Consider the following 18702-nt stretch of genomic DNA (forward strand, 5'->3'; position numbering starts at 1 on the left):
ATTGTGCACAGCATCAACTAGGCCTAAAAAAAGCAATTTCTAGACTATATATTTCTATTCAAGAGGCTAGAACATATTCTAAGACCACACTACTACTAAAGTGGGAAACGGACATGGGCAAGGAGCTTGAGCTAGATAGATGGAGTGAGCTGCTACATCAAGGCAGTAGAGGCCTTATCAGTGCTGACTTAAGAAAGAATGTTATAAAAACATCTTTTAGATGGTACCTGACTCCGATAAAGACAGCTCACATGCGGAAGGAGAGTTCCAACTTTTGCTATAGGGGATGTAAGGTGATAGGATCATACCTGCATATGTGGTGGGAGTGTCCTAAGGTAAAAAAATATGGCAAGAGCTGTCTTTGTTATTGAGAAAAGTACTAAATGAGCAGATCTATCTTACTCCAGCTCGGGCGCTGCTGCATGAAGGTATTCCCAGACTGAACAAATATATTAATACTTTTATTAGAATCCTGTGTACTACAACGAGAATAGTTATAGCCAAATATTGGAAGACGGACATTCTGTCGTGGTCAGAGGTCCTAGCTAGAATCCAGCTGGTCTATTTGATGTACGAATCAGCTGCACATATACAAGGCACAGAATCTCAGTTCCAAAAGGTCTGGTTTTATTGGATACTAGAGAGTAACAACAAATCGATCCATAATGCAAGGGAGGGGGTTTAGAGCGGAGAAACGATAAAGGCATCTTAATGAGTGCAGTAATAGGGGAGAAGTGGCGAATATTCTCAGACAAAGAACGTAGGTAGAAACTAAATTAAGTAGGTAACTTCCAGATGTGAAAACAAAGATAATGAGTACAATGCTGAAGTGTTAACTTATATTCTTGTCTCGTGCATCTCTTGTTAATTTTTTTTTTTTTTAATTATTATTTTCTTTTTCTCACATCCTTTGTTTTTTTATAGTTTGGTTCCTTTTTGATATTATAAAGCTGTTACTGAGACTAGTAGTAATTAGAATTATTACCCCCTGCAATTGATTGTCCCCTATTGAAAAGGTCATATTGTTGAAGATATAAAGAAAATGTTCAGGGGATTATAGATTAAAAACGATCACTCCCTCCAGAAGTTTTGAAGGAGTCTATAGAGAATGCTTTGGTTTAATTTTATGATCACTATATTGTGGTAGTCTCCTGGATGATACTTGGGAGATCACGTGAATGGACTATGAGGAATCTCAGCAATAAGAGGACTTTTTTGAAGCAAGAGATAATTCAGAGTGATAACTCTTTTTGTTATTTACCAATTGTATTTCACTGTTTGATATATTCATGTGACACAATGTATGTATTTTTCCTGATGTTCCGGTTGGGGGAGTGTGGGTAATAAAAAATATTTCATTTAAAGCAAAAGAGAAGGTATTACTTGTTCAAAGATATATGGTATATTATTTTCAGTAGAAGAATGCCTCTTGAGTCAAAGATCTAGGTTATAATACAGTACAGAGAAAAAAAAAGTGCATAAGCAGTATGAACCTATGTAACAAATAATACGAAGAGAGTGCTATATCACACATTTAAATTAAGCACAAATAAGTATGTAGTAGGAGCAGTTCCTGATAAGTAGAGTCCCCATACATAGCGCAGTTAGTATTTAACCGATGCCAGCCTTGGGATTGTGCATTGAAGTAGCTGTTTCCTCTCTTTTGTTGGAGTGAGTAGACCAGGTCACTTTAAAATTGCGGTATTGTGATGATGTCTGCCAATCTCATAATTGGGGTAGGAGAAGGTAAGCTCTTCTTATCTCGATCGGGAAAGCCGGCCGTGCTTCCCCAGTGAGGATCTAAAGTGAGGCCACTAGAATCACAGAGAACACGGGAGTGGAAAATGAGAACGTTATGATGTTGTACCTCTGGACTCCTATGTGATATGAGCTCCTCAATCCCCAGTATATAATCATCAAGTAAACTTGATCCATCGGCTGTTAGGTAGTCATAATGAGAAGGGAGAATGTGGACATCGTCCTCTCCTTTGTCGGATCTTCCTTGTATTTGTTGCGCTTTAGAACATGGTAGAGACGGCCATTCTATAATTAGGTTTCCTGCTGACAGCTGCACAGGATGTCAGTTATGTATCTTATGAATGCATTAGGCGTCTGAATTTTAAGATGGTTTTGCTCACTGCGTGGCTTTACTGAAGGTCTTGGGCCGGTGGCGTGAGTACAGGGCAGTCTCTCTCTCTTTTGACAAATATTAAGCTAATAATCCCTAGAATTAGATCGTAAAAAACAGAGCTCCCTGGAAACACGTCCGGCCGCTTCAATAGTTGGCTCCGCCTCCCCCATGAAAGTTTAATTTTGATGAGACTATTCCTTAAACTAACCCTTTACAAGTAAATTCTGTACCCATGAAATTAAACAGATGGAGTTTTGTAATCTCTGTGTTTAGTACTTGTGTTTGAGCAAACTGAGTGACCAGACAAGGAAAAAATAAATATAGCCAAAGATTATTTTGTTTTGGTATCCTAATTCTCATCATAATTTAAGACTTAATTAATATAAAAAGATACCTAATAGAGATAAAGGGTTAAGTGAAACCAAAACTTTATTTGCAGGATGTTATCTGATAAACAGTAGTTATAAACGTAAACAAAAAACGTTTAAACACGCTCCGTAATAATGAAATTATACCAGAGACATAGTATAGTTTGTGAATAAAAAACTAGCATGATTACAGCACAAAATATATTTACATCTAAGTTTTGATTATTAATAATAAATATGCTGGTTTATAGTTCTTGTAAAATCATCTGCTGTCTCGGATGAAGCAACTGTTCTAAATGAAGGCAGCATCCATCAAACTATTCCCGTCATGACCATGCTGTTCTGGGACGTCCAAAAGACTGCAAAAATAAAAAATATTTATGATCAAGTTACTGAGTACACTAAACTTAACTCATGATGGTCTCTAGAAAGAGATAATACAGTCAGATCTTAAAGGAACAACTGCTGGCTTTGCTGCAATAGCATAGTTACTACTCACTATGCTATTGGTTTTGCACCTGTGTCTGCAATTCTCTTTAAAGGGACATTCTACACTCAGGGACAGAACTACAGGGGGTTGAGAGGTTCACAACTTTGACCGGGCCCCCAGGAGTGGGGGGGGGGGGCAGCTTCAGCAAAAAAATAAAAAAAATTAAATAAAAATCATTGACCTGCCGCTGCCTGCACTGATATCATGTAAGTGTGATACTTCACTAGTGACTCTGTCTCTGACTACAGGGGTTAGTGTTTCTGTTTTACCCATTGGCCGCTTCGCGTCCGGAACTAAAGTTAACATCCATCATGATCCCTGACTCTGAGCCTGACTGACTGTGATTGGTTTTGGCGGTTGGCGCGCCGCACGCACATTGGCTCCACTCCTGACTGCACGGGTAGTCTGCTCAATCGGCTTGTGACTGTACGTGTAGTCAGTCAGTGTGAGAGACGAGTGACTAGCAGAGGCAGCTGAGCGAGGAGGGTGGTTAGAGACGTCTAGTGGAAGTGGTCAGTGTGAGGCTGAGTGGCATTGTGGTAGGCTGCTGCTGATTAAATTGAACCAGTAACTGGAGTAGTGGACTGGACAGGTGTAAGGTGGTCAGTAGCGCAATGCCTGCAACCGGTGAGGCCTCACAGACTGTATCACTTCACAGTCACACACTACAATTAGTACTGGCTGGGAGGTAGTAGGAACCTAGGGTCACCATATGACCATAAAAAGCATGGCTCAGTGCAAATGGGCAGCCAAGGAACCAAATCACTGCTGCATAGGTGTAATGGACAATTAATAACTGCATAACAACTTAATATACTACAAGATTCTTTTTTCCCTGCTAACATATTTTCATATTTAGTAGCAGAACACTATAGTGGTTTTAATTATATTTGAATGGTCAAACTCCATACTACTATTGTGACATTGCCTGTGAGTATCAGTACTGTAAGTTTTAACTACAAGAAAATAAAAGCAGACTTTAATTCTAGTATCTCTCCATTACAGATGTTTTGTATTTATTTAGGTATTTATTTTTATAGAAATTATGTTGAATGCATAAAAAGTAATTTTACCCAGAAAAAAAAATGATATAAATTGGGTTGACAACTGTGCATCATGCATGGAAATTGTGGCCAAGCAAGTGGTTAAATCATTTGCAATAAAAGGGTTAAATATTGCTATCTCTGTGATACTTTTAATGCTGTAAAATACTAACTTGGTAACATAGAACAACCCACGGGGTCATGAAGTCATGGCTCATATAATTACAATTATTGTTCCTCTCTCTATGAACCATTTGATTTAGGCTCCTTTGATATTTGATTTACATTTAATATAATAATAAAGTTTTGTTATTCCATGACCTCACAGGGTGATGATTGTAATCTACAATTAAACTGAAGCTTAAACCTATAGGCATGTGTATGTATGTATGTATGTGTATGTCTGTGTGTGTATGTCTGTATGCCTGTGTGTGTATTTATGCATGGTTTGTGTTTATGTGTGTATGTACTGTATGTACTGTATGTATGTATGTATGTGACTGTGTGTGTATTTATGCATGTATGTGTGTATGTTTGTGGAACCAGCAGATTACAGACCTTGTAACTACAGCATTGGGGTACACAGTGTCATTATACAGTACCACTATATACAGTACGGGGGGGGCTGGACCATGTCACAGACTACTGTGGTCACTATATAAAGTACTGTGGCGGGTAGGGTCAGGCCAGCCATCTCACCGGCAGATTACAGACTGTGTCACTCAATATATATATCTCACAGACAGTGGCACAGGGTACCCCCTTTTGCAGACATGTAATCTGATTCACAATTGAAATGTAAAAAAAATAAAAAAAAAATAAAAAAAAATGTATCAAATTCACATATTTTTTTTGGGGGGGGGGGGCGCCTTCTTATATTCTTGCACCTGGGCCCTGTGGTTTCTAGTTACGCCCCTGTCTACACTAAAATTATTGTTGTATAAAAAGATAAAAAAAAGCCTTTACTACCCATTCCCCAGCTTTGCACAATCAACATTGATAACATAATGTATGCTTACCAGATAAATTCCTTTCCTTCCGGATAGGGAGAGTACACTCTCTTCATTCCTTACGGTTTGGAAATACAACACCTGGCCACCAGGAGGAGGTAAAGATACCCCAGGCAAAGGCTTAATTATCCCTCCCACTTCCTCATTACCCCAGTCATTCTACCGAGGGAACAAGGAAAAGTAGGAGAAACATTAAGGAATAAATGGTGCCAGAAGAATAAAATAAATAATAGGGGACAGCCCATAGAAGAGAAAAAACTGGCGGGGGCCGTGGACTCTCCCTATCCGGAAGGAAAGGAATTTATCTGGTAAGCATAAATTATGTTTTCCTTCCTAAGATAGGGAGAGTCGACGGCTTAATTCCTTACTGTTGGGGAAAACTATACCCAAGCTACAGAGGAAACTGAATGAATAACGGGAGGAAACAAAAAGGAAGAGGCGGACCCCAAAAATATAGGGAAGTCTAAGTAGCCTTCTGCCCCTTACGCTTCCCCGAATAGACAACAAACAAAGAGGAAGATTGTCTAAACTCCTTAGTAGTCTGAAGATAGAACTTCAAGGCGCGAACCACATCCAAATTGAGAACTAAGCGTTCCTTCGATGAAGAAGGATTAGGACACAAGGAAGGAACCACAATCTCCTGATTGATGTTGTGATCTGTCACAACCTTAGGAAGAAAACCTAATTTAATACGTAAAACTGCCTTATCTGCATGAAAAATCAGATAAGGGGACTCACATTGCAAAGCAGAGATCTCAGAAACTCTGCGCACAGAGGCAATAGCCAATAAAAAGAGAACCTTCCAAGATAACAATTTAATGTCAACGGAATGCAGCGGCTCAAACAGAACCTGTTGCAAAACCCCAAAAATAAGATTTAGGCTCCAAGGAGGAGCCCCAGATCTAAACACAGGTCTAATCCTAATCAGAGCCTTAACAAAGAACTGCAAGTCTGGAGGCTCAGCTACTCTCTTGTGCAATAAAACCGACAGGGACGAAACCTGTCCCTCAGGGAACTAGCAGAAAGGCCCTTCTCTAGCCCATCCTGGAGAAAAGATAATATTCTGGCAACCTTAACTCTGTGCCTGGAAAAACCATGCACACAAGAATAAGTAGCTCCTCCACACCTCGTGGTAGATACGCTGAGTAACTGCATAAATAAAAAGAGAGAAGCGCTCAACCTGGGAACAAACAATAGCATAATAGCTTGCTCTATGGCTAGTTACCACCCAAGAAGCAGCCTCTTTTTGCTCAAAATGTGCCTTTCACAGAGAAGAACTTTCCTGAAGCATATCAGTCTGATCCTGACTTCACAGTACAGTCCAGCCCTGAAATACCAGGCAATCCCTCTCTGAACGAGAGAAACAGCAAAACCCCAGACGTACGTTTCGGCCTATTGTGGGCCTCATCAGTGAGGTGCAGCCATATCCCTCTAGGCACACTGAGCAACGGGTCCATGTCTGGATTCCCGCATCACACTTAGGGAGACTTCCCAAAATGTCATAATTTGCATAAATAAAAAGAGAGAAGCGCTCAACCTGGGAACGAACAATAGCATAATAGCTTGCTCTATGGCTAGTTACCACCCAAGAAGCAGCCTCTTTTTGCTCAAAATGTGCCTTTCACAGAGAAGAACTTTCACCCTAAAATGAACAGGCACGGAAGTTTTTCTAGCTTTTGTTCTGTCTCAGCTGAGTGCATCTCTCTCTCTTTTTATATTTATGCAAATTGCTCTTGGGTCTCTCTAAGAGTAAAAGGGGAAACCAGACGTGGACTCCTTGCACACATGCCCTTAGAGAGATGCGACTGCACCTCACTGACAAGGCCCACAGAAGGCCGAAACGATCGTCTGGGGTTGTTGTTTCTCTTGTTCAGAGAGGAATTGCCTGGTATTTCGGTGCTGGACTGTCATTGGGCAGGGTCAGACTGATATGCTACAGGATATTTTTTCTCTGTGAAGGGGCATAGTGTGCTAAAAGAGTATGCACCCTACCCTGAGTAGCACCCTAAAATGAAGAGGCACAGAAGTTTTTCTAGCTTTCCTTCTGTCTCAGCTGAGTGCATCTCTCTCTCTTTTTATATTTATGCAAATTGCTCTTGGGTCTCCCTAAGAGTAAAAGGGGAAACCAGACGTGGACTCCTTGCACACATGCCCTTAGAGAGATGCGACTGCACCTCACTGACGAGGCCCACAGAAGGCCGAAATGATCGTCTGGGGTTTTTGTTTCTCTTGTTCCGAGGGGAATTGCCTGGTATTTCGGTGCTGGATTGTCATTGGGCAGGGTCAGACTGATATGCTACAGGATATCTTTTCTTTGTGAAGGGGCATAGTGTGCTAAAAGAGTATGCACCCTGAGTGGCACCCTAAAATGAACCCTAAAATGAACAGGCACAGAAGTTTTTCTAGCTTTTGTTCTGTCTCTCTCTCTTTTTATATTTACGCTGAGTAACTGGTTTACGACCTTGAATAAGAGTATCAATGACACTCTCAAAGAAACCTCTCTTGGCTAAGACTAAGCGTTCAATCTCCATGCAGTCAGCCTCAGAGAATCGAGATTTTTATGAACAAATGGACCTAGTATCAGCAGGTCTCGGCGACAAGGTAACTTCCAGGGAGGAGATGAGGACATCCCCACTAGATCCGTGAACCACATCCTTCGCAGCCACGATGGAGCAATCAGGATTACTGATACCCGTTCCTGCTTAATGCGGACCACCACTCGAGGAAGAAGCAGTAATGGAGGGGAAAAAAAATATGAGTTTGAACCTCCAGGACACTGCTAGTGCATCTATTAGATCCGCTTGGGGATCCCTCGACCCGTACCTGGATAGCTTGGTATTGAGACAGGACGCCATGAGATCTATCTATGCACTTGATGCATATCTCTGCAAACACCTCAGGATGGAAGGATTGCCTGCTGAGAAAATCCACCTCCCAGTTGTCCCCACCCGGAATGTGGATCACTGACAGTGAACAGCTGTGGAACTCCGCCCACTCCAGAATCTAAGATACTTCCTTCTTCGCCAAGGAACTTCTTGTTCCCCCCTGATGGTTATGTAAGCCACCGAGGTTGTATTGTCTTATTGGAATCTGATAAACTGGGACGAACCCAGAAGTGGCCAAGCCTTCAAGGCCTTGAAGATTGCCCGTAGTTCTAAATTATTGATCGGGAGGGAGGACTCCTCCTGAGTCCACAACCCCTGTGCCTTCCTGGCACCTCAAACAGCTCCCCATCCGGATAGGCTTGCGTCCGTAGTCACAATCTCCCAGGAAGGTATTAAGAAGCATGTCCCTCGGGACAGATGATCTGGACAGATCCACCAAGAGAGTGATTATTTCGACCGGCTGTCTAATACAATCTGTTGAGACAGATCTGAATGATCACCGTTACACTGCCTCAGCATGTACAGTTGTAAAGGTCTGAGACGGAACCTGGCAAAAGGAATGATGTCCAGGACACCATGAGACCAATCACCTCCATACATTGAGCCACAGAGGGACTCAAGAAGGTCCGGAGGGCAAGACATTCCAAAGTTAGCTTGCAACGTTTCTGGTCTGTTAGAAATATCTGCATGGATATGGAGTCTATTATAGTACCCAGGAATTCCACCCTGGTACTTGGGATAAGAGACCAAGTTTATATTCCATCAATGTGATCAAATAAGACTGAGAAGGGACTCTGAGAATTCGTCCGCAAGACGAAAGGATGGTGCTTGCACAAGAATATCATCCAAGTATGGGGCTAATGCAATACCCTGGAGTTCTGGCAACAGCTAGAAGAGCCCCCAGAACCTTCATAAAGATTCTTGGAGCAGTGGCTAAGCCAAACGGAAGGGCAATGAACTGGAAAGGCTGGTCTAGCAATGCAAACCTCAGGAACTGAAAGTGTTCCCTGTGGATTGAAACATGAAGGTAAGCGTCCTTCAGATCTATTGTTGTCATAAACTGGCCTTCCTGAATTAAAGGAAGGATGGATTTTATCGTCTTCATCTTGTAGGAAGGGACACTGAGAAATTTGTTTAAGCACTTTAGGTCCAGAATTGGGCGGAAAGTTCCCTCCTTCTTTGGAACCACGAAAAAGTTTGAATAAAACCCCAAATCTCTTTCTTCGGTAGGCACCGGGACAACAACTCCTAAGGAGGATAGATCCCGAAGGCAACCTAGAAAGGCATTCCTCTTTTCTGGTCTGGTAGACAGATTCGAGAGACGGAATCTGCCCTTGGTGGATGAGATTTGAAGCCTATCTTGTATCTCTGAGATACCACCTTCAGGACCCACGGATCCTGTACGTCCTTGTACCAGGCGTCTGGAAAAAAAAAAAAAGAGAGACAGTCTGCCCCCTACACGATCCAATCCCAGATCGGGGGCTGCACCTTCATGCCAATTTGTTTTCGGCGGGCTTCTTATTCTGCTTGGATTATTCCAGGACTGAGCAGGCTTCCAAGTACTCGTGGGTTGCTCAGGCTTGGAGGAGGATTGTTGTTGTTTGGATTTGTCAGAACGAAAGGAACAAAAATTAAAAAAGATTGTCGTCCCTTAGATGACTTCTTATCTTGCGGTAGGAAGGCACCCTTGCCTCCGGTAACTGTAGAAATAATGGAGTCCAGGCCTGGACCAAATAAAATCTTTCCCTCGAAGGGAAGAGAAAGGAGTCTGGACTTAGAAGTCATAGCTGCAGACCAAGACTTCAACCAGAGCACCAGGCGGGCTAGGAGTGCAAAGCCAGATGCCTTTGCATTTAGGCGAATAATTTGCATGTTCGTATCACAGATAAAAGAATTAGCAATTCTCAGAGCTTTATTTCTGTCTTGAATATCTTCAAGGGGAGACTCCACTCCAATGAGTTCCGATAAAGAGTCGCACCAGTAGGTAGCCGCTCCAGCAACTGCCGCTGCCGGTTGAAACAAAAATCCTGTATGTAGAAACATCTTTCTCAGAAAGGTTTCCATTTTCTTATCCATCGGCTCTCTGAACGAAGAACTATCCTCAAGAGGTATAGTAGTATGTTTAGCAAGCGTAGAGATAGCACCATCCACAAATCCAGTTGAGAGTCTGAGACCGGGATCAACTTTTTAAAAGTAGATAAGGGGGAAAAGGAAGAATCAATTCTTTCCCATTCGTTCTTAATAATGTTCGCCATCTTAACCGGCACAGGAAAAGTCAAAGGAACTTTCCGCTCTTTGTAAACTCTGTCTAATTTAGGTATCATAGGTTCTTCCGGCAGTGCAGCCTCTGGAACCTCTAACGTAGACAGAACCTCCTTTAATAAAAACCGCAAGTGCTCAATTTTAAATCTAAAGGACAGTTCCTCCGTAGCGGGAGGCTTAAACGCTAGGGACTCCGACCCAGAAAGTTCACCCTCTGAAGCTACAGAGGTTAACTCATCATCGGATAACTAGGACATAATAGCTAAATCCGATAAATATTTAGATGACTCCAGGTCAGGAGAGCTATGTTTAACCTTTCTTTTGCGTGTCTTAGAGCGAGGTAATGCCCTGAGGGCCGCAGACACCGCCGTTTGTAATTGCGCGGCAAAGTCCGCAGGAAGAAGGACCCTCCAGGTGGAGGATTAGATGTGCTACGGGGAACTGCATGTGGAGTGGATAATGTAGCAAGGGTAGTAATCTCACGCGAAACCGAGTCCTGAGAGGTAGACGGCTCAGAGGGACTAAGAGCCTTAGCAGGCTTGTCTCCCTTCTTAGACTTTATAACGGTGTTAAGGCATGTGGAACATAATTGAGTGGGCGGAAAAACCACGGCCTCCTCACAATATAAACAGGTATGATTTAGTACAGAAGGAGTACCTTCTAACATGTCAGAGTCTTCCATAGCTCAGGTTATACCCACAGAAGGACACAAATAAAAACGTTTTTTATTATAGAAAACTGCACCTTTATACTACCAATGGCTGGGGCACTCACCACCTCCTAGACCCAGACAGTTAACAGAGGAAATGCTCTCCTCAGGTTCAAGTCTCAGCCGGAATGGAGGAAATGAACATAGACCACACCCGGTCACATGGAGTGCAAGACAGTACTTTCCCTGTTATTACAAGTACAGCAAGTAATAGAGCTGTGCAACACTTTCAAAAACAAAAGTGAAACTTAAAAGTGAAACCTGTTTGTTCCAGCCAAAAACAAAGTCTATCAGCCCAGGAAAAAAAATCACACAAAGCAGCATGTAAATAATTAATACACTGATTAATTAACCCCAACTGTTCAATAAACCCCCTTCAGAGGATCCTATCAAGGTATAAAGGAGCCACACTGTGACCCTGTTATAGCGTTTTATGTGTAAAAATTGAAACAATCTTACCTCCAGGATCCATGCTGTGGAATAGAACACAGCCTCTCAAGTGTGACAGTCTTATAGCAGCGCTCCTGACATGGACTTGAGTGAGAAAAAGCAGGCAGTAAAACTCGTCAATACCGATTGCTTAGGAGCTGTTAGCAGTAGTCTGGATGGTTTTGCAGAAAAACTTTTCCTGCATCTCCAGACTCTAACTTTTAGCAATATTCTCACTGAGAGGTTGACATGACTACTTAAAACTTCAGTCCTATCTCGAAAGGCAGATACCCTTTTTCAGGACTTAGGAAGGAAATATTAAATACATTTAAAACCTCTACATTTCTGCCTGTTTCTAAGCCACTATAGACAGCCTCTTATCACATGCTTTTTTATTTGATTTTCACAACAGGAGACTATCTATATGGTAAATCTTGGTAGGAATAGTTTTAAAACTTTTTTGCGCTGCCTTGTTGCGGGTATGCCCTAACTCCTAAGATATTTTCCCCAAAAAATATCTGGTTGTGGTGTACAGGAGGGGTGTGGGTTTAAGGAGTGAGTGGCGCAATTCAATGCTTATACCCTTATGTTTTTTTGATTGAACAGAGATGATTACAGAATAGAATTTAGTAAAATGACCAGGTAATATGACAAAAGAAACTTTTTAGTTGCTATTTTATTTTATCAAAAAATATATGCATATACATTTAAAATACACATTAAAACCATATATATGTCTTTACTTCAAAAATGTGGGGTATACGAAAGGCCCTGTATATAGTGTGTAATTATGTTTAGTTGTTGGGTCTTTATGCAGTTTCAATGGTTGTACTATTTATTTCTAGGTTGATATATTTGGCTGATATATTCTGCTCCGTTGTGCGGGGAATCTAAGTGTAAACAGCTAATTTAAGAGTTTGTACCTAGTACATAGAATACCTAGTTCAATTTCCTAAGATAGTCTAGAAACACGAAAGATAATTATGTTAATGCTTGCATTGGGAACGTGTGCGTTTGTCTAGCAGAATTTTGTGTTGTAAGTGTGCTCTGAAGAGCTGTGAAGAGCTTTTGGGAGTAAATCAGAGGATAAAATGACAAATATATTTCATACAATAAAGCGATGGAAATGCAAATTAAAATGAAAGGTAGATAGGGGGGGCGTGTCCATGCAGTGTCCTGGAACGGACGCAATTTCTGAAGGCTCCAGCAGAATAACCACTAAACCGCTGATTAGTGTGTCCAAACAGCAGGAAAACAAATAAACCTCACAAAGATAACACGATTCTGGCAATTGTGGTGTCATTTTCACCTTTCTTGCTGTTTTTATGACTTTGGGGACTCAGCTTGGAATTATACGGCCTAGGGCGGCGGCCCATTACTAGGTATCCACCCCCCCCCCCCCCCCGGGAAGAAACGGGTTATTGGTGCTGTCGGTCAATCCGACTTACCGATTCTTCAATCTCACACAGCCTTAACGGATCAGAGGGCTGAACCAGCATACCACCAATAGCAGGAAAAAAGCTCCAACTTGCTTATAAATCACCCGCATTACGCAGAAGATGTTAAACATCGCGATGGGGCACATACAGCAAAATTGTGAGGAACTAATGGCAAATTTTATTACACGCATGCAGAAACTGATAGAGGGTGCTCCATATGACTATTTACTACAGCGCTTAGAAGGAGAGCAGGAGGGTGAGACACCCAATGATGATAATATACCGGGGAAACCCCGCACGGGCTTCATAATGGCCGGCCCTCCCCCTGCCACACAAGAGCTGCACAGAGCAGAGCACACACGGAAGGCAGGCTCGCTTACCGGAACACACAAGGATAAAATACAGCTTATGCACCAGCAGATCTATGCCCCGAGCAACAATTATGGGGAACAGCAAGAAAAGGAGCTATGTCGAGCGGAATTTCCCCTGGCGGTTACAGTATTACAAAGCCGGGTCAATGGTACTGCATCACAGACAGCAGCAGAGAAGAGCGCGGTAGCGCGATCTCAACATCAAGCAGACACCGGGCCAGGATTCCCTAGAGTGGAGAGGTCAGAGATGGCGTCCAAGACCGGGCCACTATACGGTACCAATCACAAAGTAAGAGACTCACTGACAATCTTAACAGGTTACAACTGCGGGTCGGCTTACACTCCTGAAATACTTGGCAGCAAAGCATCAGAGACATTGCTCAGTTTAACAGGACCTTTGGTTCTTATGGTCACATTGACTAATATTGGGATACATATTTTTTTGACCATGTTGAACGGGTCTGTCAGTTTCCGTATTAAGCCTCATATCCCTGTTGTTTATTATGGCCAGCTGGACTCAGGGGGCTGAACAGAGGTAATGGTGTTCCTGCCATCCGGCACAGTTGCCGTTTATAACAAATGTCAGTTAGCATAAATCATTGACAAAATATTCAAAATATGTCGCTAAGTTTGAGAAGTTCATGTTAAATATGAGATGTTTAATTAGTTTTACATTGTTCTTTGTTTAGACTTGTTTGCCTATCTGTTGTGCTATAACCACCGAGTATGTGAGCTGTTTGGGAGGTACAGCAATATTAGTTGATGTGTAAGCACTTCCTTAGCAGTTGGATAATGTTAATGGCGCATGGTTAGATAAATGACATAGAAGACTAGCCTGAGTAAACACTCTGTAGATGCCTATCTTTACACTGGTCTAACTATCCCAAAATGGAATAATGTACCCTCAAGCATACTTAGTATGGTGACGTGCGCTCCTGGAGGATACCCCACAGCTGGTCTGCATCAAGTATTTAAAACTATCTATCAGCCACCTAGTTATACAGCCAATTATAGATTGTGTAAGATTAGTATCAACTGAGGTCGAAAGTGAACTGCCCTAGACATATAAGACCCCTTGCTTATCTTTCCCTCTGATCCCTTTATTGATCCTAACGTAGCTTATTGACTCCTTTCCCCCCAGCTCCTGTTATTTTATTATTTCTCAGAAGCTTCCATTATTACTTTTACTAGCCTTATAAATTGGACCCAAGAGTGGTCTGTATAGCTATCAATGGGAAAATAACTTTTTATAGATGCTGTTTTTTTTAATATATGTTAATTTTCTTTGTTATCTTAACTTAACCCCCGGATGTACACATGAATAGCCTATTAGGTCCAAGAGTGACCTGTAACAGCAATATAAGGGGAAAAAATGAGGACTATAACCAATTAAGTGTAATGTATCTCTAACACATGTATGTCTGACATTTTGTTTACATATGTATTGTGTTTGTTTTCTTTCCTCAATAAAAGATTTAAAAAAAAAAAAAAAAAAATTAAAAAAAAAAAAAAAAAAAATGAAAGGTAGATAATTAAGCCTAAAATAGATAAAAAATGCTATAATGATAATATTATGCAGGAATATAGTTGTAGGTTAAAAAATATATACTCCTTATACTGGTCGGCCGACACTTTACAAAAAGGTATATTTAAAAGTATTTTTCCCAAACTTTGAGTTTTTTGAAAAAACACCGGTGGATTTTTATGATTAAAATGTTCAGGACGATTTTTGACAGTGTTCGTCAATATTTGCAACTTGTATTTATACTTTGTTAAAAAAAGATTTGTTGCAAAGAAAAATTGTGTTGCAAAGTCTGTTATTATGTCTTTCTTTTTTTGATGTGGATGTGAGGTCCGTGTATAATTCAAATGTTGCCAGAGCTCTACGGTCTATAGAGGTGTTGCAGTAAGGGGCGGTTTTTTACTTACTGTACTCTTTAGCCGATGGTGGAGCCTGGATGTTGCCGCCCAGGGTGGTCTTCTTTATCCGGTTTTTGGATCTTCTGTTGACGGTGGTTGGAAAAAGGTTAATCACCTCTGGAGTTCCAGTCCTCAGTTCAGAGAGCAGTTTTCGGAGGGGGCAAGATAAAACTGCCAGTGTATTTTCTTTTCTCCGGTCTTTTCTTCCGCTTAAAGTTGGAAGCGTGTGTAGGATGAAACAGTTTAAAATCCAATGTTGCTTATATCGGAAGATTTGAAGTTCTTTTTTTGTCACAGTGGGTTTATTTGTGACCCAATGGTGAATTAAAAGAGTTTTTCACAGTAGTTCGCTACGCGTTTCGGCCGTTACATTGGCCTTTTTCAAGCTGTACTATCTATATGGGCCACATGAACTAGCAAACTTGTGCTCACGCCCAAGGAGTTATGTAAGATTTAGCACAACACAGTACTACATGCAAGTCAATAGATAATAAATAGTCATTTGATCGGCGGTCAGAAGATGCTTAGATACAAGGTAATCACAGAGGTGTTTGTTGTGCAAAACTGGGGAATGGGTAATAAAGGGATTATCTATCTTTTAAAACAATAAAAAGTGTATTGCAGACTGTCCTTTCAAAGCTTTTCCCTTATTTTAACCACTTGCAAATTCTGGTTATTGAAGCTCTGCATCTTCACATTTGGCGCTGAAGTCTTGGAACTTGAGCATTATCACACCCTATGGCAGAACGAGTGCGCATTCACAGATCAGTGACATTGTGTTTTATAATGGGCCGTATCATGCACTTTAGTTTGGAGTGCACAATATAGAGTAGAAGTTGTATATGTTTTGCAGTGGCGACATTTTTCTGTTAGTTATAAATATAAAAAAGTAAAACTTACGTTCAATTGTGTGAGCTAAAGTAAAGTGCAAAATACAGCTGTCAAAAATCTAGCAACACCAACAATCTATGAATTTGCACCACTTCGGTCACAAAGTGCAACAATACATGTGCTCTAATGTGCTGAAGCTCTGCCTCTTCTTACAGAATGCCCCCAACTAGCAGCTTTGATGGTTTAAAAACAAAATGTATGATTAATTTCTTTCATGGTGGTGAGTGCTCAAGTCATTACTCCTGGGATTTAACTCCTGGCCACTAGGAGGGAGCACTTAACCCATTCCCCCTCTCTGGTATTCCAGTCTGACGTACAGCCAAGGGGGAGTAGAAGGTTAGGAATAAACAAGACAGGTAAAGAGAGGTAGGTGCAACTAGAAGTTCCGCCAGAAAAAAATGAAGTAAAAATGTAAAAACAAAATTTATGCTTACTTGATAAGTGCCCAAAAATACACAAAGCGACTCCCCTCTAATTGCCAAACCGTTTAATTCCCCCTTACTGTGCATATAAACGAGGATATAAGATTGCATTGAGATGTAACTCCCAGGTGAATTAGCTGAATGGTAAATAGCAGATTTTAACACATAATAAAGTTTCCATAATTATTAGACTAAGTATGAAAAGTCTAAGTAATAAAGGCGGAGTTAGTCTGTTACATATGTATGTCCCCCTAGCTAGAATGTACCTGTTAATAGCCTGAGGGCTATGTGAATGCAAGAAAACGTCTTTTCTTTCCTTAAAGGGACACTGAACCCAATTTTTTCTTTCATAATTCAGATACAGCATGCAATTTTAAGCAACTTTCTAATTTACTCCTATTATCAATTTTTCTTCGTTCTATTGCTATCTTTATTTGAAAAAGAAGACATCTTAGCAAAGGAGCCAGCAATTTTTTAGTTCAGAACCATGGACAGCACTTTTTTATTGGTGCTGTCCAATCAGCAAGGACAATTCAGGTTGTTCACCAAAAATGGGCCGGCATCTAAACTTACATTCTTGCTTTTCAAATAAACATACCAAGAGAATGAAGAAAATTTGATAAAAGGAGTAAATTAGAAAATTGCTTAAAATTGCATGCTCTATCTGAATCACAAAAGAAAAAAATTGGGTTCAGTGTCCCTTTAAGATTTACCCACTCTACTGTGCTAATTAGCTACAGAAAAGACTGTTTCCCGTAGACAGCCCATCCAGTGCTGTAAAAACGTAACAGCAGAGGATCTGTGTTTGGAGTATACTGACTACCCAACAAGGGGAGGCTAAGGGACCGGTCCCCATGACACGTGTGGCAGTCTTGTGATTAACTCCTCACTGGGAGCGATTATGTCACTACCCAATACTCCAATCTCCCCTCTGTCCCAAGTAGAAGCTCTGTGAGGGGTAAAATGGGCCTCAAATCAGTCTGAAGACCCTTCTCAACAAAGAATCTGGAGCACCTCAATTATTCACCTTCCTCATGTGGAGGTAAACATAGGAATGGAATACCAGAGAGGTGGGAAGAATTAAGTGCTCTTAAGAGTTTTGGGAATCTTTGCCTCCTTGTGGACAGGGGTTGAATCGTGGACTCTCACCAAATTATAAAAGAAGTAAGAGAATGACTTGGAAGAGAACTGGACACACAGGAGGAAAATCAATAGTATGGTGGGTATTAACCATTCTTTTAAAATTGTGTCCAGCAATGTAAAATGTCCCTTTAAAGTTAACTATATTTAATACCACAATGTACCTTTTTCTGATAACCCCTCTGAGTCATAATTTCTTCTTCCTGTTGCAATAAGTCATTTTCCTTATCCTCTGCCAGTCTGGCTTCTCTATCTTCTTCCTCCAATTGTAAAATGGCTTTGTTCTCCTGTAGGCAACGTTCAGAAATCTACAAGATTTATTGAAAAAGAAATGTGAAGTTACTGAAAATGGAAACATGCAGGTCATTTTAATAAAGATTACATTACTTAATAGGCCTGGATTTATGCAGACAATGCCTCTAGAGAGCATAATTAGATACTAATTTGTATAACATAAACTAAGCACCAACAGGTAGTCACACATTCGATTTAAAGAGCCTATTCATTTCTCAGTCAGACCACCTAACTGTCCCTATTTGAGAGGGACAAGCCCAATTCTGAGCTCTGTCCCTCGGAAACAGCCATATGTCACTATTTAAAGAATTTCCCTTAGCTCTGCCTGTAAACCAGAGACAAACCCACTGACCAAAGAGTGTTTTGTTTTACTTATCTGTGTTCTTCAGGCTATGAAAAATACTCTCCATATCTATAAATCCGTTATACCACCTAAAACTTACTGGTATACTCTGAACAATGGCCTGAGTTTCCTATTGCTCCTTTGACTGCTATTCCACTTATTGTTTCTTAATATATGGATTATCCTCCTAAGGCCGGCACAGTTATTTCACATTTGATAAAAAATAAATATATATAAAATGTTCTCGATGGATGGAACTGGTGCATTTGAAAATTGTATGGCTAGAAAATGAAACAAAAATATTCTCTTTAGATTTGTCTTCGTTTATCTCATCTTGGGCTGCAACTAACTATTATTTCATAATCGATTAATCGGCCGATTATGTTTTCAATTAATCGACTAATCGGATAACAAAACAAACATGTTTTTCCTATATTTAAAATATAATCCACATACTGAGTGTTACAAATATAAACCAGACTAAACCTTTACAATTTTACATTTACACAACTGTTTGTCCAATTTTTAAGCAGCAGGACAAATTTTTATAAATTA

General features: G+C 40.7%; 1 protein-coding gene across 2 annotated transcripts in view; it reads right to left on the minus strand.

Moving 5' to 3' along the window:
* Nucleotides 1-2542: 2542 nt before the first annotated feature.
* TCHP (trichoplein keratin filament binding) overlaps nucleotides 2543-18702 on the minus strand; it is a 111999-nt gene continuing 95839 nt past the window's right edge. For both annotated transcript variants that reach the window (XM_053702104.1, XM_053702106.1), the window contains exons 12-13: nucleotides 17675-17818; nucleotides 2543-2858 (exon numbers count right to left, since the gene is read on the minus strand). In XM_053702104.1, coding sequence (XP_053558079.1) covers nucleotides 2826-2858; nucleotides 17675-17818 — 177 coding nt within the window. In that variant the 3' untranslated portion in view covers nucleotides 2543-2825. The remainder of the gene's footprint in view (nucleotides 2859-17674; nucleotides 17819-18702) is intronic.

Source organism: Bombina bombina, chromosome 2, assembly GCF_027579735.1.
Source record: "Bombina bombina isolate aBomBom1 chromosome 2, aBomBom1.pri, whole genome shotgun sequence".
In the NCBI taxonomy this organism is placed as follows: Eukaryota; Metazoa; Chordata; class Amphibia; order Anura; family Bombinatoridae; genus Bombina; species Bombina bombina.